The 20,270-nt window shown below is 30.6% G+C and overlaps 6 protein-coding genes across 14 annotated transcripts; 3 read left to right on the forward strand and 3 right to left on the reverse strand.

Annotated features, from left to right (window-relative positions):
• The first annotated feature begins 73 nt into the window (after nt 1-73).
• On the forward strand, nt 74-6,061 carry LOC114875677 (growth arrest-specific protein 1-like). 8 transcript variants are annotated; one of them, XM_046288896.1, is made up of 9 exons: nt 74-296; nt 388-1,078; nt 1,468-1,766; nt 2,469-2,875; nt 3,212-3,278; nt 3,384-3,524; nt 3,661-3,928; nt 4,651-4,856; nt 4,997-6,061. In XM_046288896.1, exons 7-9 carry the CDS (start codon nt 3,665-3,667, stop codon nt 5,301-5,303), a joined length of 777 nt encoding a protein of 258 aa, XP_046144852.1. In that variant the 5' UTR covers nt 74-296; nt 388-1,078; nt 1,468-1,766; nt 2,469-2,875; nt 3,212-3,278; nt 3,384-3,524; nt 3,661-3,664; the 3' UTR covers nt 5,304-6,061. The 8 variants fall into 8 exon arrangements, with proteins under 8 accessions (XP_046144852.1, XP_046144850.1, XP_046144851.1 ...); XM_046288894.1 differs by having other exon boundaries at nt 2,469-2,677; nt 3,212-3,524; XM_046288895.1 differs by lacking the exon at nt 2,469-2,875.
• Nucleotides 6,051-8,378, reverse strand: LOC114875676 (probable 26S proteasome non-ATPase regulatory subunit 3). Its single transcript, XM_029186245.2, has 3 exons — nt 8,272-8,378; nt 7,104-7,929; nt 6,051-7,020 (listed from the first exon to the last, which is right to left on the reverse strand). The coding sequence occupies exons 2-3, from the start codon at nt 7,917-7,919 to the stop codon at nt 6,349-6,351; spliced, it is 1,488 nt and encodes a 495-aa protein (XP_029042078.1). The 5' UTR covers nt 7,920-7,929; nt 8,272-8,378; the 3' UTR covers nt 6,051-6,348.
• Nucleotides 8,379-8,634: 256 nt separating this feature from the next.
• Nucleotides 8,635-12,737, forward strand: LOC114875684 (golgin subfamily A member 2). 2 transcript variants are annotated; one of them, XM_029186264.2, is made up of 12 exons: nt 8,635-8,834; nt 8,952-9,032; nt 9,172-9,624; nt 9,749-9,944; nt 10,015-10,319; nt 10,383-10,559; nt 10,651-10,869; nt 11,040-11,225; nt 11,299-11,550; nt 11,620-11,920; nt 11,977-12,174; nt 12,297-12,737. In XM_029186264.2, exons 1-12 carry the CDS (start codon nt 8,790-8,792, stop codon nt 12,485-12,487), a joined length of 2,604 nt encoding a protein of 867 aa, XP_029042097.2. In that variant the 5' UTR covers nt 8,635-8,789; the 3' UTR covers nt 12,488-12,737. The 2 variants fall into 2 exon arrangements, with proteins under 2 accessions (XP_029042097.2, XP_029042096.2); XM_029186263.2 differs by having other exon boundaries at nt 8,636-8,834; nt 10,012-10,319.
• Nucleotide 12,738: 1 nt separating this feature from the next.
• On the reverse strand, nt 12,739-13,905 carry LOC114875685 (ribonuclease P protein subunit p30). The gene is made up of 3 exons (XM_029186265.2): nt 13,134-13,905; nt 12,913-13,060; nt 12,739-12,850 (listed from the first exon to the last, which is right to left on the reverse strand). The coding sequence occupies exons 1-3, from the start codon at nt 13,719-13,721 to the stop codon at nt 12,744-12,746; spliced, it is 843 nt and encodes a 280-aa protein (XP_029042098.1). The 5' UTR covers nt 13,722-13,905; the 3' UTR covers nt 12,739-12,743.
• Nucleotides 13,906-14,113: 208 nt separating this feature from the next.
• LOC114875663 (FACT complex subunit Ssrp1) lies at nt 14,114-17,753 on the reverse strand. The gene is made up of 14 exons (XM_029186212.2): nt 17,546-17,753; nt 17,204-17,389; nt 16,913-17,128; nt 16,618-16,793; nt 16,412-16,547; nt 16,238-16,341; nt 16,008-16,136; nt 15,636-15,927; nt 15,411-15,569; nt 15,185-15,325; nt 14,921-15,112; nt 14,598-14,840; nt 14,454-14,528; nt 14,114-14,360 (listed from the first exon to the last, which is right to left on the reverse strand). The coding sequence occupies exons 1-14, from the start codon at nt 17,594-17,596 to the stop codon at nt 14,241-14,243; spliced, it is 2,220 nt and encodes a 739-aa protein (XP_029042045.1). The 5' UTR covers nt 17,597-17,753; the 3' UTR covers nt 14,114-14,240.
• A 268-nt stretch (nt 17,754-18,021) lies between these two features.
• On the forward strand, nt 18,022-19,988 carry LOC114875704 (uroporphyrinogen decarboxylase). The gene is made up of 7 exons (XM_029186305.2): nt 18,022-18,225; nt 18,409-18,714; nt 18,817-18,975; nt 19,078-19,239; nt 19,311-19,448; nt 19,531-19,704; nt 19,771-19,988. Exons 2-7 carry the CDS (start codon nt 18,418-18,420, stop codon nt 19,909-19,911), a joined length of 1,071 nt encoding a protein of 356 aa, XP_029042138.2. The 5' UTR covers nt 18,022-18,225; nt 18,409-18,417; the 3' UTR covers nt 19,912-19,988.
• Nucleotides 19,989-20,270: the final 282 nt, after the last annotated feature.

Genomic DNA, 20,270 nt, shown 5'->3' on the forward strand with positions numbered 1-20,270 from the left:
GTACGTGGCATCAAATTGTATCAACATATTAAATTAATAGTTTTCATTTTCTTTCCAGATTTGCATAAGATGAGTGTTTAAAGATCGACTATGGAGATTACATTTGATCTTCATGGAACGTGAGTTATCGCTCAAGTATCTCTGCACGCATATCTCACGATCTAGGTATTCCATAGATCTTTCATGCTTCATCAAAATTTGCTAATCTACATCTCCCATCACGTTTCCTGTATAACAGGAAGCTGATTTTCATTCTTATCAGATTGAAGTTTCAATTTCAATAGTTCAAATTAAACGTATGTATATAAGGTAATTCTAAAAACAAATAGTAAGTAAGCCAGTTAACAGATTGGGACCTGTTGAGAACCTTTTTTTATTTCTTTTCAGAAGACTAAGTCGAGAACATTTATCTAGGATGTTCTAAGCAAACTAAGGCACGCGCTTTCGTCGACTCGTTAATTCGGAAACAAATAGCCCTTCTCAACCAAGGACTTGGATAAAATAGTAAACACATAGTAAACATCTATAATCAGTAGAAGACTTTGATAAGAATTATCAATAATTTGAACTACTTCATTCTGTGTAATGAATAAATAGAAAAAGAAATAAGAGGTGTATGGGTTCACAGTTTAGTCTGTTCCTGAGCTCTCATTCTACCAGCAGAATCGATTAACCGGTTCAATTTGTACTCAAACAGCTAATCTTCTTTGCGCTGTCCTCTGCTTCACGTTCAAAGGAGTGAAGTTGAGTTGAGAGTCACAGGAGCCCGGTGAACGCTGGTGGTAGGGAATAGAAGTAGTAAGGGGGCCTGAAAGGGAGCCCGATGGAAGGTCGGCACAGGAAGAAGGAGAAACGTAAGAAAGAACGGAACGCATCTAAATGCTGGACTGTTCGACGTCGCTCTGAGAAAGGTACGAGTGAGGACGGGGGAAAAGAGGGTAGTGTTGGAACCAGGCTGGTGTCTCAATCAGCCAAGCAGGTTGGGGCACCATGGACCACTGTGGGTGGAGGATAGAGCTAGCAATGGCAGTGAAACGACCTTGCGATGGGAACAAGTTTTTCTCTGTAGTAAATCCTGGTAATATTATTAATACATTGAAGAACAAAACAGTCCTGAAGTATGTATTAACATAATAATTTGTTTTCGCTTCAAAAAACTAAAAGAATATTTTTAAATAATCTGCAGATAAATCTGAAAGTATTTTATTCTCTTTCTTTTATTTAAAAGATAATACAGCAATAAACATACTTTATGGATACTATTGATGTACATTAAATAATTACATGCAATGCTTTTGTAAGTTTTATTAATTTTATTTTGAAGAAGTTGTTTAATAAATATACCGAAGAATTCTACCCAAAAGTATTTCATACTGTAATTTAATTTTTATATTGTTATGGTGTATAACGATGTAGATAATATAGTAGTATAAACATTAAAAATAAACAAAATTGTTAAAATTCTAGGTCTGATCAGGACTTAAGTCTATCAGTAGTCCTTTCGGTCCCGGGCCAGTGGCGAGTAGCAGGGAGGGGGGAAAAGAGCGGCGCGCGCAACTTCTCGACACAGCGGGGCAAGCCGTCACAACTCAATCTAGTGTCTCGGTAATCGTGCAAGAGGAAGGAGGTTTTTTCTTTTCTCTCTTTCTGAACAGTGTGTTATAATTCTTGACACGGAATCGCAGTTTTCATTGGTGGATTAGCTTGTACCTAGAATCCTAAGCTACATCTATCTCTGCTGTTGGAACAATGTGATTGTTTGCAAGGTCAGTACTCTAAGAACTTTTTACTTTTAATCAAAATTTATAAGTGTGATATTTTAAATAATTTGTTGACATATGAATATCATACACTTGCAATTAAAACAATACGTAATATTAACAAGGCGTGTATTTTAATATAAACATAATATACATAATTTTATTTTATTTGATAAATTGTGTGATGTTATAAAAGTGAACAATTTATTAATATTAAATCTTATTCTTTAAACTGTTAATTAACACTAAATTAAAACAGTAATTCAAACTTACATGTGTTGTATTATATATTATAAAATTTATGTAGTATAACATGATCGAGTAGATTTGATATTTGAAATAATGTTGTATTTCGTTATTCACACTTACATTTTATAACATTAATTATTATTAATTATTAAAACTATTTAAACATAATATAACGATAAAAACGATACAATAATTCTATATTACGTAGTGTCTCAATGCGCATGCGCGATAGATTCTTTTCAAACATGTGTTTGATTTAATTAAGTAGCACACTTCCGAGGTATTAACCCGTGTCCCATGTAAGTGTTTGTATTCCTTAACGCGTGTTTGTTTAGCCATTATTTTCTCGCGGCAAACAAACCCTCTCCTGTGTCAACATCTGCTTAACGCCTTAATTGAGATTGCCCAGAGTCATGAGCATTGATTGAACCATCTCTCAACAAGCTGTTTCTAAATTAGCATACGCCGGTCGAGACGTTTCAATGTTTGCCCTCGTGTTTGTTCGAAATGAGATTTAAACCGGAGTGCAAAGTAAAGTTGATCATCACTGAGGGTCTATAGGGCTGGCCATCTGTCCCTCGTTGCCACGTCTGCGACGTCTTGGTGGTCCATTTTGGGGCTGGTGCGCAACAGCATCGGCACTAGCGCTGGCAATGAAGCGCTCTCAGGTAGAATCTGCCCTCCTCCGTCTTCCCCCCCCTCCACTTCTTTCTCTCACTATCGTGTGCACGCTGACGCACGTGCTCTCTTTCACCCCCTCCCTTATACGCTCGTTTCTTTTTTACTGGTATCAGTTGAAAGCAGTGGAGAGACAGTAGTAGAGCGGGAGAACGTTCAACCGTGTTATTCTGATAGAAATCCTAACGGTGATACCTACACTTTTCCTGTTGATACATTACTGATTACATATCTGATTGAACTTTGCAAGAAATTTTAGATAGATACGAAGTATCATATTTAACCTTTATGTGGGTATCCGGGTACCCACCTGAACTTTAACATTCCAAATATTTTGCATAAATTTTTATTTAAAATGATGTACGAATTCAAATATATTACGATGAATTGTAGATGTTTCGAGAGGAAATTCGTGATTTTTTACCGTGACTCGTGAAATCATCCCATTAACTCGAATGACAAACAAGTCTGATTTATTTTAAGAATATCATGGAATGTCTCTTTACGGTACACATCTGTTACAGGAATCCGCAAGCATTTCGTCGCGTGGAGTACAATGCCCGGATTAGAATTTATATTGTAAATGAAAATGTAAATAAAATGAATAATAATAACATATTAAGTAGCTCAAAGAAACTTAGGCAGAAATTTATTCCTTTTATCTCTTTTAATAACGTTTACATTGTGTAAGATCAGATATCATCGAGTATGTAACAGCATATGAAACACTCGTTCGATAAACATGCCACTATCAAATTACTGAGAATACAAAGCTATCCTCGCAGGGTTCTGTGAATGAAAATTATGCACGCAGTAGGATAAATAAACAATTATCAGGTGAAGAAATGTTGCAAATTTTTTGCTTTAAATTTTATAAAGCGTTTGTTCAATATTTTTCTAAATTTTTTTTTTTTTTTTTTTTAATTACATCGAATGATTAATAATGATTGTTGTTATTTTGAAAATGTTCTAGAAAGATGTCACGTTGGTTCGATCTGTCGAGCATGCTCCTAATGGGTATGGTGTTGATTAGTTCAATAGTGTGGAATGCGGCTAAAAGTTCGATCATGAGATGCGAGGACGCGAAACTAAAATGTGCTTACAGAATAGGCTGTGGTACTGCTCTACAGCACTATCTTACGGGCTGTGCACCCGTTCTCCAAGGCAATGATTGTTCTGAGACCTGCCAACATGCCCTTATTGCTCTTACAAGCACCGATGAGGGCAAAGAACTTATGACAGTACATATCACCTTTTTGTTCTATTAGAAAGAGATTTTTTTTATTATAACATAGATATAGATATTCCGTTATAAAGATAGACACACTTATGTATATTATTTATTTATTTATTTCAATATATACGGGCATAGCCTTTTATAAAAATTGTTACATAGCAGGAAATAAGCATAGTATATCAGTTTAAACATTAGATACAAAAAATAAAACAAAACAAAAATTATTACTTTTTAAATAACTATATTAGGATTAAATATTTTTCCGTGCTTTTGTGGATTTAATAATAAAAAGTAGAGGTGTGCAAGTACTCGTAATTTACAAGCCGAGCTGAATTCGCTTCGATTGTTCGAGCCGAGTCGACTACTTGAATTTGCCGAGTTACTAGAAACCAACGAACTGTTTCAAACAAAAGCGAGCTACTCGAAAAAATCGAACTACTCGAATATTCGAGCCATCGTAAAACTTCGATTTACTTGAAAATGAATTTTCAGCTCGGCTATTCGAGTAGTTCGATTTTTTTCGAGTAGCTCGTTTTTGTTTCAAACATTTCGTCGATTTCTAGTAACTCGGCAAATTCAAGCGGTCGACTCGGCTCGATCGACCAATCATTGTTCGGCTCGAAATTCGAGTGCTCGCACACCTCTATTGAAAAGTGGCGCGAGAATATGATAAAGATAACGATAACGATAATTTTTTAGCCAATAACATTTCGTTATTGTTGCTAGTGCGAATGCGAAGACGAGTTGTGCCTGCAGTCAAAACAGAGAGTAGAAATATGCAGATCCTCGGTGACAATGGCAATGAACAGGACAAAAGTGTCCTGTAGAATAGCAACATGGATTTGTAATGCGGATGCTCTTTGTCAAACTGCACTTGCATATTATAATAGATTCTGCAAGAGCATGTTCCAAGGACGAAAATGTACCAGACGGTAAATCAAATTATTTAAATAATTTCTAAACATATAGATACTGGCGCAAATCAATGTCGTACATATTGTAAAGAAACATTTATTATTAAACAGAATAATTAATATATAAAACATGAATAAAACTAAGGAAAACACTTTAGGTGTAGGAATTCGATAAATATTTTAACGAGACAAGAAAAGGCTGCGAAATTAAATACATGCCAATGTGATGGTTTTGAGGAGTATGACTGCAAGGGAATTCATCGAAATATGAATCTCTTGTGTTTTGGAAAGATCCACCATGGTTACCGAGATGTGAACGTCGATGACGATAAAAGGAATGAATTTCTACGACCAAATATAAGTCTTAGAGGAGACGGTGTTCAAACACTTATCGACAGACGGTTATTTTTACTTATTTTTATAATTTATTATATATTTAAAATAAGACAAGGCAAGTGTACCTAATTGTATCATTAATAATTTGTAAATTTTTAGTGTACATAACAGTAATTAATATTTTACTTATATATTTGTTTCAGACTGATGATCCAGAAAAAAAAAGACAGAAAAATCTCCAAAAAGATAACAGTATTTCATGAAACCAATTACCAAAGATCTTTATCAATTTTCTTAACCATCAATTTGAACAATAATGAATTACTTGTATTTTATTAATAATTTAGAAACTTCATTGTCGTACCGAAGAGCTGAATTTTCTATTAAATTTTCCGGTTTTTTTTTGATAAAATTTTGTACAAACGACAAAATAGAAAATAGGGGAAGAATCTTGTACAGTAGAAACATTGTATAGTGTATTATAGCAAATGTAACTGAATGATTCGTTACAAGTATTTAGTTATAAATGAATTTTATTTATGAAGGCATAATCATGTAAATATCTACACGCCAGAAGATGATGTTCTTGTTTCTTTTCCTGAGTACTTGGATATGTGGTCAATTCAATTTTTAATTACACATCATTAATACTTCATTAATATTTCAGATATAAAAAAGCTTAAAAGACTGTTATAATATAAAATGAAAATGGATATAAATTATTTACTATGTAATTAAATATAAATATTTGCTCAATTAGCATTCTGAATGGTAAATTCACAGAGGCTTTAAATCTGTGTTCAAATATTAGATATTATTGACAATAATGAAGATTAATGTTTATTGTGTAAATAAAGTATATAATAAGCGTATGTATAATTGTAAAATGTTGTGTATTATAATGTTATAAATTACAGATTTTTTTTCAGTATCAATAATCATAATGTAGTAGAAGCAAAAGCATAGTTAACTTTGAACAAGTTAAAGAATATATTTACAAGTTATTGAAATTTACATATTCATTAATTGATTGCTTTCATAAATTGAAAATTTTAGATTTGACGATATTGAAACAAAGTTCTTACCGTGCATTTGACATGAAATACAAGAAACGAGATAAAATGTTTCATGATAACTGATTTTATTAATTAAATGTATGGAAAAAATTAACAATTTAAGGAAATCCATCATCATCCTCTTCGGCCATTTCTTTAGCAAGTTCCAAATCTTGCTGTTCTCTTTCTCTTCTTTCTTCAGCTGATTCAAGATCCTTTCCATAAGACTTTGGAGGATATCTCATAGCTTTAACACTTTGATTATGTAAGTCTAAACAGAAAGTAATTCTCTGATGGAACGCCAGTAACGGCTCTTTAGTACAATAAATGTCAGTAGTTTCTTTGCTACGCATGTATCCGTTTTCTGGTTCTAGGGTGGCTTCAATTACACCATCTCTTATAGCTTTAGCAACAATAAACTCTGCATCAACGCTAGAATCTAAACCCAACTTCTTTGCAATGTCTGAGGGGGAAATTCTGGAGTATGACAGTCCAATTGATCTAATTGCAGTTTTAATGACATTGTGTCTCAATCTGAGGATCAAAGTGAACGTGTGATCCGCCCTAAATTGTGGTCCAAAGTTTTCTAAAACTTCCCCAAAACGTTGAAGATTTCCTAAACGTACGGCTTGTGTTAATTGAAAATATGGAGCTAAAGCACGACGCATAGCTGCTTGTCTGAACGTCTGACGTTCAGGGATATCTCCTAGTAGAAGTTCCACAGTTACAGCTAATTTCTGAACTGTTTGACGAAAACCTACCGCAGTGCTTTGTGGAGCCTTCCTGAGAGCCTTCAAAAGAAGAAGTATAGTCAATACAGGAAACCTTAAAAGTAATAGTAAAGATATTCAAGACACTGAAAATTTCAACTTACTTGTACTAAGTATTTATGTGCAGCAGAATATTCTAATCTTGCTGCTTTAATACGTCCCAAATAATACAAAAATCTAGCCCATTCATTATTACTCGCAGATTCTGGGAAAGTTGATTTGAGGACAAGTTTGTCCGCTTGATCGTACAAATTATAATGCAAATAATTTCTCAGTAAACAATTAATCAATACTGCCTGTCCTTCAAAATCATTTCTCAATGTTGCTGTTCTCAATCTCAAATGTAATAATCCACGAATCTTATCCAATCTTCCAACTAGCTCGTATGCTCTTGAATAATAAAAATAACATTTTGCAGCAATCAAGTCGATGGTACGCCTATTTTGAGCAATAATCTTTTGTAGCAATGTCTCAGAACACTGAACAGCTTCTTCATATTTGTTACTATCGATTAAATGCACCAGAACTAATAAATGAATATAAGCATCAATTTCTGGTAAAGGGTTTATGACAGAGATTCTGAGCTTTTGCGTTTCTTCAGATTCGGTAGGTTCTTCCAGCCATGACAATAACGCATCACGTTCCGGGCATGGCTTTGAATAGAAGCTTAAAATTACTCCACGTAACACGTTTGAGTTTAATCTTCTACGCGTATTGGGTAATGTACGCAGAGCTCTCAGAATGAAACGTGGTTCTTTGCTTTGCACAGCTTTCTCTATCTGACGGGTATGTTCACGGATGTCGTGAATTGATTGAAGATCTGTATCCTTTTTATCAGAAATGTCTCCATCGCCATTTTGACTTTCAGGAGAAATTATTTCAACATCCATAGCGTCAGGATTTTTTGCTGGTACACCCATTTTTGTTGCACTAAACAAAGTAAGTTTTTGTGTAAGATCTATAATAATTAATAATGTAATTTTTATGCTATGTAAAAAAGATCAAATATGTTCATTACTCAATTAATCAAATCACTATATTGGGTTTTTTAACGAAATAATTTTACAAATTGCTTACTATTTATTAATTTAACACTGATCTTTGAATAAAAATTTAAATGGACAATTTGATCATTAAATTGTTAACTTCTATAGTGTCAAATGGAGGTTGTATTCTTTAAATAAAAATCTATTGCTTTACTATACTCAATATCAGGTTTGTAGTATATCAGCATGATAATAATAAAAAATAACAGTAATATTTCACACTTACCTTTGTTTTAAAGTTTTGTACAAAAACTGAAAGTTTGGTGGATAAGGACAATTCTACCTTTTCATCGCACCAATTCACAGTCATGCATAACTATATAACAATAAGTAAGGAAAGTTATAATACAATATCATACAACTACCATTCTTCCTAGTCTTTCTACTCCTTCAATTTTATAAGTGCCTGACATTTTTGACTTTCCAACTATAATGTAAAATATATAATATAATAACATATGTGATAAGTTATCCTAAAAGTATTAAAAATAAGAAAGCAATAATCCTTTAATTTTCTTGAAATTTATATTTAATTTTAAGTAGATGGCGCAATTTACAATTTCTTGAGTTAGTACATATGTTCATCTAAGTATATAACTTCATCAGTGGCAATAAAAGTGGCCAGTAGACATGAGATAACCTCGATACTAAAATAATACAATATTTTTAGTTACGATAATGTAAATACCTGCACCAGGGCAACATCAAGAATTTTATTTGTTCATTTTTCTGTCATACTTAAAAATGAATTTAAGTAAAAGCGAGAAATTGTTGGCTGCTAAGAAGAAGGTACTAACTTTTCAAATTACTGACAGCTACCTAGTACTTTTTTTGCAATAATTATCTTATATTAAAATATTACGTTATAAGTACGGTATTTGATAAAATTCAATTTTGTTTTATTAGCTCAGAGAATTTCAACTGAGCAAGATGCAAGATGGTTCTACCAAACAAAAACAACATCCAATAAATTTGTTATCTTTACAGGTAAGGTAAAGGTGTATTGTAATAATGGTTTATTTATGATAATATTATTTCATATTTATACTCGTGTAATATAATAATTATTAATAATTTAAAAGAATCAGAATAAGAATTTTCTAACATGAATTTTATTAACTTTTAGTGCCAAAATGCAGAAGTTAATAAATCTGATTCGGAAATTGTAAATATTATGTCAATAGCAGAAGCTCCTAACAACAATATGCATGTGGTTAATGAGGATCATCAAAGAAATGAAACAACACCTACAGCTCCAATGACAAATATACAAAATATAATGAATCATAAAGAAGTACATCATTCTGTGGAAAGAACTAGCAATCTTTTGCAAGAGACCCAAGAAATTAATTCAAAAGTGGAAACTGAAAAGAAAATGGAGCTAAATGACTTTCCAAAAGTACAGAAGGAACATCTTTTAGAAATGGCTTCTGCAGTTGAGAATGTTTTAACCAATGATTCTGAATCGGTAGAAACAAATTTAGACTGTGATTTAGTATGTCGTAATCAATTTTTGAGTTCCTATTTAGAAGAACAGAAAAAGATTGCTACCAAATTGCATATAGAGCTTAGTTTTGCTGTAAGTATGCGTAAAAGTTCATGGAAATGTGATTTCACTGTGTGCTTATAATGTAATATTTAATTTTTAACAACAATATTTTTACAATGAAATTGTTTTAAACGTATTTTAATACATTGATTAGCGTAGCAGAATTTCAGAGTTAGAAACCAAATTAGAGACAAGAGAAGCAGAATTTCAAACGCAATTGGCGCGTGAATTAAATCCTTTAAAAGAACAACTTCAAGTTCACACTCAAACAACTGGAATATTAATAGCAGAAAAAGCAGAACTATCTGCTGCGCTTAATCAAGCTCAGCAAACTGCTAGACAAAACGCAGGTTAGCTTTGTATTATTTAAACATCATTGGTTTCAAAACAATTAAGCACCTGAAATATTTTCCTTAGAAGAGGTAGAAGAGATGACGGGGAAGTTAAAAAATTCTCACGTCCGTATAATTGAATTAGAAAAAGAAGTGACCACTTTAAAAGATAGTAACGAAGAATTAAAGAAAAATGTTCGTGGGTTTCAATCTGAAATCGAGGTTTTCGATAAAAAATATTTTGAGCTGAAGAAAGAGAATGAAGATCTAGATTTAGAGGTATCAGAGTTGAAACAAAAATTCAATTTGAAGAAAACAGAATTAATTGCTGTCCAACAAGAACTCCAAGAGAAAACAGCGCTACTTTCATTAAGTGAACTTAGAATACAACAGGTATTGCATATGCATTCATTATTAATGAAAAGACATGTAACTTTTATTTTTATTTTATAACAGCTGAAGGGTACTACACCAACAGAAGAAGATAAGCATGCAATGGTTCTTTTAGAACAAGAATTAGCACAGGCTAAAGAATCTCTAAAAATTATTAATACTGAAAAAGATGAAGCTAATAAACAGTATCAAAATTATGTTAAACGGTTAGATACGCAACAAGCTAAATTGTTAGATGAGGTATACTATATTTTGAAAAATCATTGAAGATTATAAATTTTGTTTGTTATGTCATTTTCAAATTGTATTAATTTTTTTATTTCGTTCATAGATAAAAGGTCAAAATAAAACTATAGAAGACTTACAATTAAGAGAACAAAGTTATATACAGAGATTATCAGAACTTGAGCAACAAGTGCAACAAGAAAGAGAAAAAGTAGAAAGCTTATTACCTTTACAAACTCAGAAGGGTCAAATTGATACTTTACTAAAAAATATAGACGAACTTACTTTGGAACAAGAACGACTTCATATTACACTTTCAGAGAAGGTAAGTTTTACCTGGTAATTTATTCAGTTTTAACACTGATAAAAACTACAAATAGTAGTATAAATTTATCGACCAGTTAATTATAAACAAGAGACTTGGAAATGAATACTGTAATAATAAACTTGGATAACAAATTCAAATACAGAAATCATGCTTTTTTGCATATTTAGGATTCACAAATAGAAATGTTAATAAAAGAACTAAATGATTTACGTGAGTTAAGCAATCAAGAAGCAGAAGTAAAAAAATTAGCTAATGCTCTTCAAAGTGAACAAGTAGGAGCATCCAGAGCAGTTCATCAAAATCGACAATTGAAGGAACAATTAACTGACATGGAAAATGCTTTCGTTTCTCTAGTAAGCGTATTTTTGTAATTGATACAATATTTAATAAACAAGAAATGAATGATATTTCAATATAATTTTTAAGAGCAATGCAAAGTTAGACTTGACTGAACAACTTCAAGGAGAGCGTTCAATAGGACGAAAATTAAACGCTCAGTTAAATAAGGTAGAAAGTGAATTAGAAGAATTGAAAGAGAAACTCAAGGAAAAGGAAGCTGCTCTTGAAGAACTTGAAAAAGAAAGACTTCAAAGTGCTCAGATAGCAGATCAAATGCAACATTATCAAGCACAGTCGCATCATGTTGATACTTTTCAACGAGAGCTTCAAAATGCTTTGGTAATTATTATTTTTTCTTAAATTCAACTACATTTATTGAAATTAATAAATTTTTAACTTTCGTTTTAGATCACCATAGAAAAATTAGAAAAAGAAAAACAAGAACTTATACATAAATTACAAGAAAAGAGTCAAGATAGTACTATTAACCAAAACGATTCACATTTTGTAAACATAAATAATACATTGAATCAAGAAACAGAAATTGATTCGGGCCGGCAACAAGAAAATAATGTTACAGCGATAGAACCTGTTAAACAACTTGAACAAAGATTTAAAGAAACGATGGAACGAGTTGCAGAACTTACGGAAGAGAAACAGAAGCTTGAACATCTTGTTCTACAACTTCAAAGTGAAACAGAAACAATAGGTGAATTCTGAATAATTAATTTTGTTTTTCTTTTCTTACACTGTGTATTTTTTTAGGAGAATACATAACATTATATCAGAAACAAAGAGCAGTTCTGCAAAGTAGAGCAAGAGAACGAGACCAGATGTTTAGACAATTACTTGAGCAAAGAAATCAACAGCAAGAGCAATTACATAAGTTAAAAATATTAGTCATTGATTTTCTCAGGAAGGAGTATATACATTCCAATGGAACTGAACGTCTAATTGAAACAGGTACATTTTTTATTTTACAGAGATAAATAATAAATTAAGGAAAATGTAATAAAATTTAAAATGTATTTAAAATAGCTGTTTTAATAATATAGTAAAAGATTTTGCTACATATTATTTTTCAGAGACGGATTCGAGTAATGATACCGTAACCGCAAAGAAAAGTAAAGAAACAGTGGATAAGCAAATAGAAAACAAAAATGTTTCGGAAATTCTAGATGTTTTAACAGACATAAAAGATTGTAAGGACTCTTGTTTGTTCGAACCAAATTTCCATCCATGCCCTTGGTGTTCTGGTAAACTACTAACAGTATAAAAAAAAAAATGTGTATCCTATATCTTTAATATAAGATATTAATACAGCATTTTTAATCGATAATGATCTGTAGAATATTATTGTATATAAGATAAAATTATACTAATTATAATTTGTAAATGACTGATATGAAAAGGGAATATTTTCTTTAAGAACGATCATTCTTTTTTATTAAAAAAGATACAATCTTTATTTAAGCTTGAACATGTAATACCAGTAATGTCAATATAAAAAGTATCTATCTTTTAAATATTGCTTATAATTTTAATCGTTTTGAAATTCTTATGTTGTCTTCGTTAGTGTCACCATTTGTTTCTTCCTGTTCTTCAATAATGAAAGCAGCCTTTCCTCTACGTCTTCTTTCTAAAAAGAAAAAAAGAAAATTTAGGATTTGTTTTTATGGGATGGAAGTTCATATGTTATACCTGCTTTTAAAAGAAGCTTTCTGCATTGATGTAATACTGAAGCTTTAGCTTTAACCTCATTCAAACCAAGTAAGCATGATAAATTTATTAGATCATACGGATTTCTGATTGTTCTAATATTATTACAGCCACTGGATAATATTACATTCTAAATAAAAATATTTAATTAACAATTTTCTTATCAAGTTTTATTCTTATGAATAAAATGAATATTTGTATACCTTGCTTTTCCCATAGGTATGGAAAAGATGAGAGTAATGAATAGCAAGCTTCCTAGATTGTACATTTAACAAATCCGCATATTGTATTTCAAAATGTATCCCTCTTTCAATAGCTTGTTCATATAACTTTTTATTCAATTTCATAGTTACAAAAGATGGTCTTAGTGTAATTAAATCTGCATTTAGTTGAGTGCATGCAAACTGTAAGGCATTTTGTGATTTTGGAGCAAAGGCATATAAATCATATTTCTTTAAGGCTGGACAATGATTCAGTATATGTGTCTTTGCAGGATCAGCACACAGAAATGTGATACGGTTAAAAACTTTCAGTTTTCCATCAAATTCTTTTCTTATACTTTCTATATCAACTGTTTCAGGAATAGTGTTCTGTGATGCTTCTCCTTCGTCATTTTTCTTCTTCTTCTTTCTGTCTGTTACAAGAACACTTTCATCTAAGTTAGTGTTTAATGCTACTGTTCTAAATCCATATTCATATAATTTTGATAAAATGCAATGTAAATTTTGCACATTGTTTTCTTGAACATTTACACACAAATCATAAAACCCTGTACTTTGTCTGATATCCATTTTTAAAAAATATTAAATCTATGTTCAAGTAAGATTTTCTATACTTACTTGAAAATTGAAATCAATTTAAACTAATTTATTTATAAAGTTGTAAACATTTTTGTTGGTTTTTAATAATTAAAAAATACATCCTAACCTATAAATTTGAAGATAGCAAGTGCTCAGATGAGCTATATATATTTACATATGTATACTGTATACATTATGTATATGTATACTGTATACAATTAAGTTTTCTAAGATGAGGATAGGAATATTTTATTAAATAATTGTAAGTGTAATTATTAATTACAATATTTATAAATTTTAATTGTCATTTATTTAAATAAATATCAAATCAACTTAAATCGAAAATTGTATTACCTCGGTTTAAAATATAAAGAATCAAACTATTAAATATTCATATCTTATAATTTAAAAAGTATGAAATTTAGAATACATTTGAATATTTTCGAAAATATTAATGATACGTATATATGTACAGGAAAACTTCAGCTGTAACTTCCAAATTTTAAGAAATTAATCGCTATCTGCAGATTCTGCATCACTCGAAGGTGGTGTGCTTTCAATAGCTTCTTCGTCACTTCCTTCATCAGACTCTTCTTTCTTTTTCTTCTTCGCCTTCTTATCATCGTCTTCCTATAAAATAATTAGTAGGATTGAATCAAGTACCAAAAAAAATTATTTACAGGAAGTTACTTCCGACTAATATAAGGAAATTGTATTATTTACCGTAGGACGTTTATCTCCTTTTTTCTTTCCTTTATCGGCTTCAACGTCATCATCTGAATGTTTCTTCTCAGATTTCTACACACACATTTAATATAAATAATGTATTCCAATATTTATTAGACGAATATCGAATTATTATTTTACCTTAGTATCTTCATCACTACTGCTTTCATCTTCACTAATATACTCTTTGCTCTTATAATTAGGTACGGCTATAGGTTTAACAACCTCTTTTTTACTATCAGGCTTTTTCTTATCTGCCTTTTCTAACTTTTCTGCTTTCTCAACCTTTTCTTTCTTTTCTTTTTGTCCACCTCCACTAGCTTCGTATTCTTTCATTGAAGCAGCATATTCTTTCTTTGCTTTTGCCGCTTTCTGTTCCCATTCCTAAAAATATTCAGAAACACCATTAAAATAAAAGGAAACCTAAATGTCAGTGTATATCTAATGTAGTTATGAAGGCTTACAGATTTATCTTTAAGTTCTCTCCACATTTCTCCTCCTTTCTTCGCTATTTCTGTAACTGCGATTCCAGGATTATCTGCTTTAATTTTTTCTCGAGCACTGTTTAACCAGATCATAAACGCGGTTGGCGGTCTTTTGGGTTTATTTGCATCTTTTTCTTTCTTTTGCTTTCTCGGTTTTCTGGGTTTCTCCGACTGAGAAAATAATACATATTACAAAATTTCAAATCAAAAATTAATATTCAAATAACAAATTGTAATACTTACTATTGTTTTGGCAGATTTTGGTTTCTTCTCCTTCTTCTCTTTCTTTTCTTTCTTCTCACTTTTTCCAGAAGCATCTGAATCATTTTCACTTTCTGAACTATTAGGATTACTATCGTATTCCTCTGCTACATCACTCTCATCCTACACAAAAAATATATAGCCACCATTTAGTTTGCAAAATTATAACAAGGTTTAATACAAAATTTTAATTGTGATAGAGCTTTACTTGATTGGGATTGAAATCTTCATCCGTGGATTCCTCTTCAGAATCTTGATTATCTTCTGCATCTCTTTCTTGTGCCTCTGCTTTCACTCTTGCTAAGTAAGCATCTGGTTCATCTTCCTGATCACTATCTCCAAAATCATTGTCATAATTCAATTTATCCTATTACAAAGAAAAAGACATAAGTATTTAATTAATATTATAGGATATTTATAAATGGATACTTACACTCTTGCCTCTATTTTTAACGCGTAGCTTCTTCGAGGTAATAAAATCGAAAAGCTTTCCATATTCTTCTTTTTCAATACTGCTAAATGTGTGAACAACCCCACTAGTCAATTCAATTTCAAAATCAAAAGATCTAGTGGAACCTCCACCACGTGCAAAATTAACTGATGCTATTTCTTCAAATCGTATGTGAATTGGAGGCTTATGAACATAGATGAAACCTCTTTCTAGAGGATACAGGTATCCTGCAGCTGCTTTGAAGGAACAGCTAATTGCTAGAGTACCAGAATGACTGAAAATTATAATAAAACGAATATGTAGGTAAGTTCTATATAGTATATGATAACTTTAATATCTTATATATAAATTTACCTGACGAAATTTCCAGGACCAGTGAGCTTTCGGTTAATTATCACTTTCATCACTTTACCCATCACTTCATAAGTTGGTCCTGATAACTCTTTCGGTAATTTATCTTCATACTTTTCTTTCAGTTCTTTCCTATAAGACAGCATATGATTTTAATGAAATCATGTATTTCATTGTCATTAAAATTTCATGAAGGCATTTAATATACAGGGTAACAATTAATCTTTACATACTCGGAGAAAGGCAATTCAATTGAGGTTTCTTCTTCTTGATTAAACAATAATACTAAATAGTGATAACGAGTTTGACCCTGCTTAATTGGTGGATCCAAACTAACCTGAAAAAATATTACTATTAATAAACTGGTTAAAGTATAAGAAGTAACAGCAATTATATAGAAAACTTACCACAAAATACATTTGCCTGTTATCTTTATGAGGTAAAAGAAACAACCTTAAAACAGTTGACATTGGAATCTTATAATCAAATGTTTTACCGTGTAATTGGAAAAATGATTGGAATATCTTTATATCGTAACGACCACTGAAACGAGAAAATTAGTAAGTTAAATTACTTTAGATTAGTGTTACTATTTATTATTATAAACACATACCGTGGTGTGAGACACTGAATTTCCCTAAATATAGCAATAGCATCTCCGCTAACACTAATAACAGATGCTTTCTCCATAACTTGTTGATGAAACGCTTCTACAGGATCCTGATCTGCACTGTCACTAACTGGAATGTGGAACCTCATTTCCATTAAACTTACTGGAGCATCATCATTCTAAAAAAAAGTATTATTAAAATACTGATATGAAGAATTAAACTAAATTCTTATTATTAATAAAGGTATATAAATCTCAACAATTTCAAACATAACACTGTAATATTCTGTTAATTAACCTGATGAAATTCTAGGGTAACTTCATTCTTCCCAGTGTTACACTGAGAAACATCATAAAGTGGAATTTCAAAAGCAGTATGATGACCAACATCAAAACTCAGAACAGAGCCATTAAATCTAGCAGTGCCCCAGTTCCAACCTTTCAGGCTAAGTTCTTTTTCTAACATGTCTTTTTTATAATTCTGGGTAAAGAATTTTGCAATCTTTTCCTGGTCCTAAAGAAAATATATTTCATTAAAAATACAATAATTAGAACATTGATAAACTTTATACGAGAGTTATGTACTCACTCCTTCCTTGAAGCCACGAAATCTATGCAAAGTTCCATTCTTAAGAAATATTCTAAGACCCCAAGTACCAATGAATTTCTGATAATTTACCATTTCCATATCAGATGCAGAAATTTGTTCTACTTTACCAGTTTTTTGATTTTTGAAAATCAAATGTTGGTCTGTTAGTTTTAATCTTCCAGGAGTCTGCATAAAAGAAATACAAAATATAACAACAAGAAATAATAGAATAATTAACCTATAATTGAATTCAAAAATTACAACTTTGCATAAGCAATAATTTAAAAATAAGATCAGAAATAGGTATGATACATTATAATTATGAAAAAATATATTATTTACCATAGCTCCTTTTACTTCTGCAAGTACATCTGTATATTCTAAAAAATCCATCTTTAAATATGATCAAAAAGGATTGCTTATTTATTAACCACCAGCCAAACGCATAACCTTACACTTTAAACGTTGATGGATAGCCGCTTTTTCTTTCTCTGAAACAACAAAGAATGAAACTCAAAACATGAATTTCTTGTGTAATGCGCGCCACTTTATTCCCTCCAGTCTTCTTGTGAAGGTATAATATAATTGGTCAACATCATAATTAAAAAGCTAGGGAATTATGCAATGTTATATTGTATTTTAAATTTTCACTGCTATTACATACTTAATTATATTTAATAATTCAATTTGTATATGTAACTTCAAATTTTAAGCATGAAAATTGATGAAATCTTAATGTTAAAACTGCATAATTGCAATATTTAACAAATTTGATTGGTGAACTTAGTCATAGAAGATAGAGTTTCAGATAGAAAAATCTTTGCTTAAAATGCACCGTGTATTGAAAATGCAATTCATACTGAAATGAATAGATAAGTTAGTAAATTGAATTTTGATTGTTTACATGTTTTTATTATGTATTAAAATTACTACACTATAACAAAAAATATAAAAAGGTTGAATGCTACAATTATAAACATTTTCACAAGTTTAGTGTTACAGATTTGTATAATTGTTACATTGTAAGTAGACAGTAATAAATAATTGAAAGTATGAAATGATCTTACAATCTTTATAATAATTATATAAGTTTATAGATTACTTGTTTTAGAGTTTGTGTTTCTAAAATCATTGCATCATTGTATAACTTAATAATGATCATTTGTTTTGTACTGTATATAAGTTTAAGTACCGTTTCTTTTCAGACACTAGCAATGGTTCAAGAAGAATTTCCATCATTAAAAAATGATTTGATTCTGAAAGCTGCACGTGGGGAACCAGTAGAACATATTCCAGTATGGATAATGCGTCAAGCTGGAAGATATCTTCCAGAGTTTCAGGAAATCAGATCAAAGCATGACTTCTTTTCTGTTTGTCAAACACCAGCTTTGGCTTGTGAAGTTACTTTACAACCTATAAAGCGATTTGACTTAGATTCTAGCATTATTTTTTCTGATATCCTTGTTATTCCACAAGCAATGGGTTTGACTGTTGAAATGGTTCCTGGAACAGTATGTTTAATAATTTGTAAAATAGTATAAAAGCAGCAACAGATGATTCAGCATTATTTATTCTTCATTATTATGCAGTAAATGAATTCACTTATATTACAGGGGCCTGTTTTACCTAATCCTCTAAATGAGCCATCAGATTTAAGTAGGTTGATTAAACCTGATGTGGCAAAAGATTTAAAATATGTTGGAGAGGCTATAACTTTAACAAGACATAAACTAGAAGGAAAAGTGCCATTAATTGGTTTCACTGGTGCACCAGTGAGTAGAATACCTTTTTTTAAATTTTACAAATCACATAGTTGTAAAACTTGAATTATGAAACAGATATATTTGGTAGTATTCATATTTATGAATTGTTAGTGGACACTAATGAGCTACATGATCCAAGGTGGAGGTAGTTCAACAATGACAAAAGCTAGAAGATGGTTGTATAAGTATCCAAAAGATTCTCACACACTTTTACAACTGATTACAAATGTCATAGTGGACTATCTTGTGATGCAAGTTGAAGCTGGAGCACAGGTATAATAAATAAATAAAAATAAAAGACATTAATTTGATTATAAATTGTAACTTTTCTTTTCTGTTTATAGTTGTTGCAGGTATTTGAAAGTCATAGTGACTTTTTAAACGACGAGCTATTTGAGAATTATTCATTTAAATATTTGAAACAGATCAGTGAAAAAGTGAGGCAAAAACTGAAGGAAAAAAATATTTCTGAAGTACCAATGGTAAATGAAGTCAATATTGTAATACATTGACGTTAGTTTATTCTTTAATTTGTATAGTGATAAATTATTGGATAATTTTCAGATTGCTTTTCCTAAAGGCGCAACAATGAATTCTTTAGAAATGTTAGCAAAATCAAAAACTTATGAAGTATTAGGCATAGATTGGACTGTAGATCCTATAGAAGCAAGGAAAAAATTGGGTTCTGATATTACTTTACAAGGAAATTTAGATCCATGTGCATTATATGCTTCTGAGGTTGATATATTATTTAAATTTATTAAATGTTATTGTAAAATTTTTATTTCTTTTTTCTTTATACAGGAAGAAATAATGAATCGAGCTCGAGATTTGGCAATGAAATTTGGTAAAACCAGATATATTGCTAATTTGGGACATGGCATTCTACCAGACACACCAATTACATCTGTTGCTTCATTTATTAAAGGTGTTCATTCAGTATAATTTATTAGATACATTTCTAATTAAATACATTTTTCTTTTTACAGTATACCTGTATAATAAATTGTTTTGTTAATGGATTTTATATGAATTAATTAGTATATGACCAACTTCTATTATAAATACAATACAGAATAAGTAATTATGACAAAAATTTAATCTTATAAAAGCTTATTTAATATTAATCAATTGCTAGAAGTCCTAATTGTAAAATTAAGAAATCTTTAATTTAAATAATAATTTTACATTTTTGACGATTAAGGGAAGGGATTTTTAAAACTATGTTTTTTTTATTATTTGTGTATGTTTCATGTATACATATACATATATCCTGTTTGATACATACATTCAATACAATAATA

This window comes from Osmia bicornis, chromosome 15 (assembly GCF_907164935.1).
Source record: "Osmia bicornis bicornis chromosome 15, iOsmBic2.1, whole genome shotgun sequence".
Classification (NCBI taxonomy): domain Eukaryota; kingdom Metazoa; phylum Arthropoda; class Insecta; order Hymenoptera; family Megachilidae; genus Osmia; species Osmia bicornis.

What these genes read in the sequence shown, in the direction of transcription:
- LOC114875677 (XM_046288896.1), top strand. Translation starts at nt 3,665, where the DNA reads ATGTCACGTTGGTTCGATCTGTCGAGCATGCTCCTAATGGGTATGGTG. An exon ending in AGGGCAAAGAACTTATGACA is followed by an intron (nt 3,929 to 4,650) that starts GTACATATCACC and finishes TATTGTTGCTAG; the next exon opens with TGCGAATGCGAAGACGAGTT. An exon ending in GGACGAAAATGTACCAGACG is followed by an intron (nt 4,857 to 4,996) that starts GTAAATCAAATT and finishes AAAACACTTTAG; the next exon opens with GTGTAGGAATTCGATAAATA.
- LOC114875676 (XM_029186245.2), bottom strand. Translation starts at nt 7,919, where the DNA reads ATGGGTGTACCAGCAAAAAATCCTGACGCTATGGATGTTGAAATAATT. An exon ending in CACATAAATACTTAGTACAA is followed by an intron (nt 7,021 to 7,103) that starts GTAAGTTGAAAT and finishes CTTCTTTTGAAG; the next exon opens with GCTCTCAGGAAGGCTCCACA.
- LOC114875684 (XM_029186263.2), top strand. Translation starts at nt 8,790, where the DNA reads ATGAATTTAAGTAAAAGCGAGAAATTGTTGGCTGCTAAGAAGAAG. An exon ending in TGTTGGCTGCTAAGAAGAAG is followed by an intron (nt 8,835 to 8,951) that starts GTACTAACTTTT and finishes TTGTTTTATTAG; the next exon opens with CTCAGAGAATTTCAACTGAG. An exon ending in AAAATGCTTTCGTTTCTCTA is followed by an intron (nt 11,226 to 11,298) that starts GTAAGCGTATTT and finishes ATAATTTTTAAG; the next exon opens with AGCAATGCAAAGTTAGACTT.
- LOC114875685 (XM_029186265.2), bottom strand. Translation starts at nt 13,721, where the DNA reads ATGGATATCAGACAAAGTACAGGGTTTTATGATTTGTGTGTAAATGTT. An exon ending in ATACCTATGGGAAAAGCAAG is followed by an intron (nt 13,061 to 13,133) that starts GTATACAAATAT and finishes ATTTTTATTTAG; the next exon opens with AATGTAATATTATCCAGTGG. An exon ending in AAAGCTTCTTTTAAAAGCAG is followed by an intron (nt 12,851 to 12,912) that starts GTATAACATATG and finishes TTTTCTTTTTAG; the next exon opens with AAAGAAGACGTAGAGGAAAG.
- LOC114875663 (XM_029186212.2), bottom strand. Translation starts at nt 17,596, where the DNA reads ATGGATTTTTTAGAATATACAGATGTACTTGCAGAAGTAAAAGGAGCT. An exon ending in ATTCAGTGTCTCACACCACG is followed by an intron (nt 16,548 to 16,617) that starts GTATGTGTTTAT and finishes TTCTCGTTTCAG; the next exon opens with TGGTCGTTACGATATAAAGA. An exon ending in CAAAATCTGCCAAAACAATA is followed by an intron (nt 15,113 to 15,184) that starts GTAAGTATTACA and finishes TTATTTTCTCAG; the next exon opens with TCGGAGAAACCCAGAAAACC.
- LOC114875704 (XM_029186305.2), top strand. Translation starts at nt 18,418, where the DNA reads ATGGTTCAAGAAGAATTTCCATCATTAAAAAATGATTTGATTCTGAAA. An exon ending in TTGAAATGGTTCCTGGAACA is followed by an intron (nt 18,715 to 18,816) that starts GTATGTTTAATA and finishes CTTATATTACAG; the next exon opens with GGGCCTGTTTTACCTAATCC. An exon ending in ATATTTCTGAAGTACCAATG is followed by an intron (nt 19,449 to 19,530) that starts GTAAATGAAGTC and finishes GATAATTTTCAG; the next exon opens with ATTGCTTTTCCTAAAGGCGC.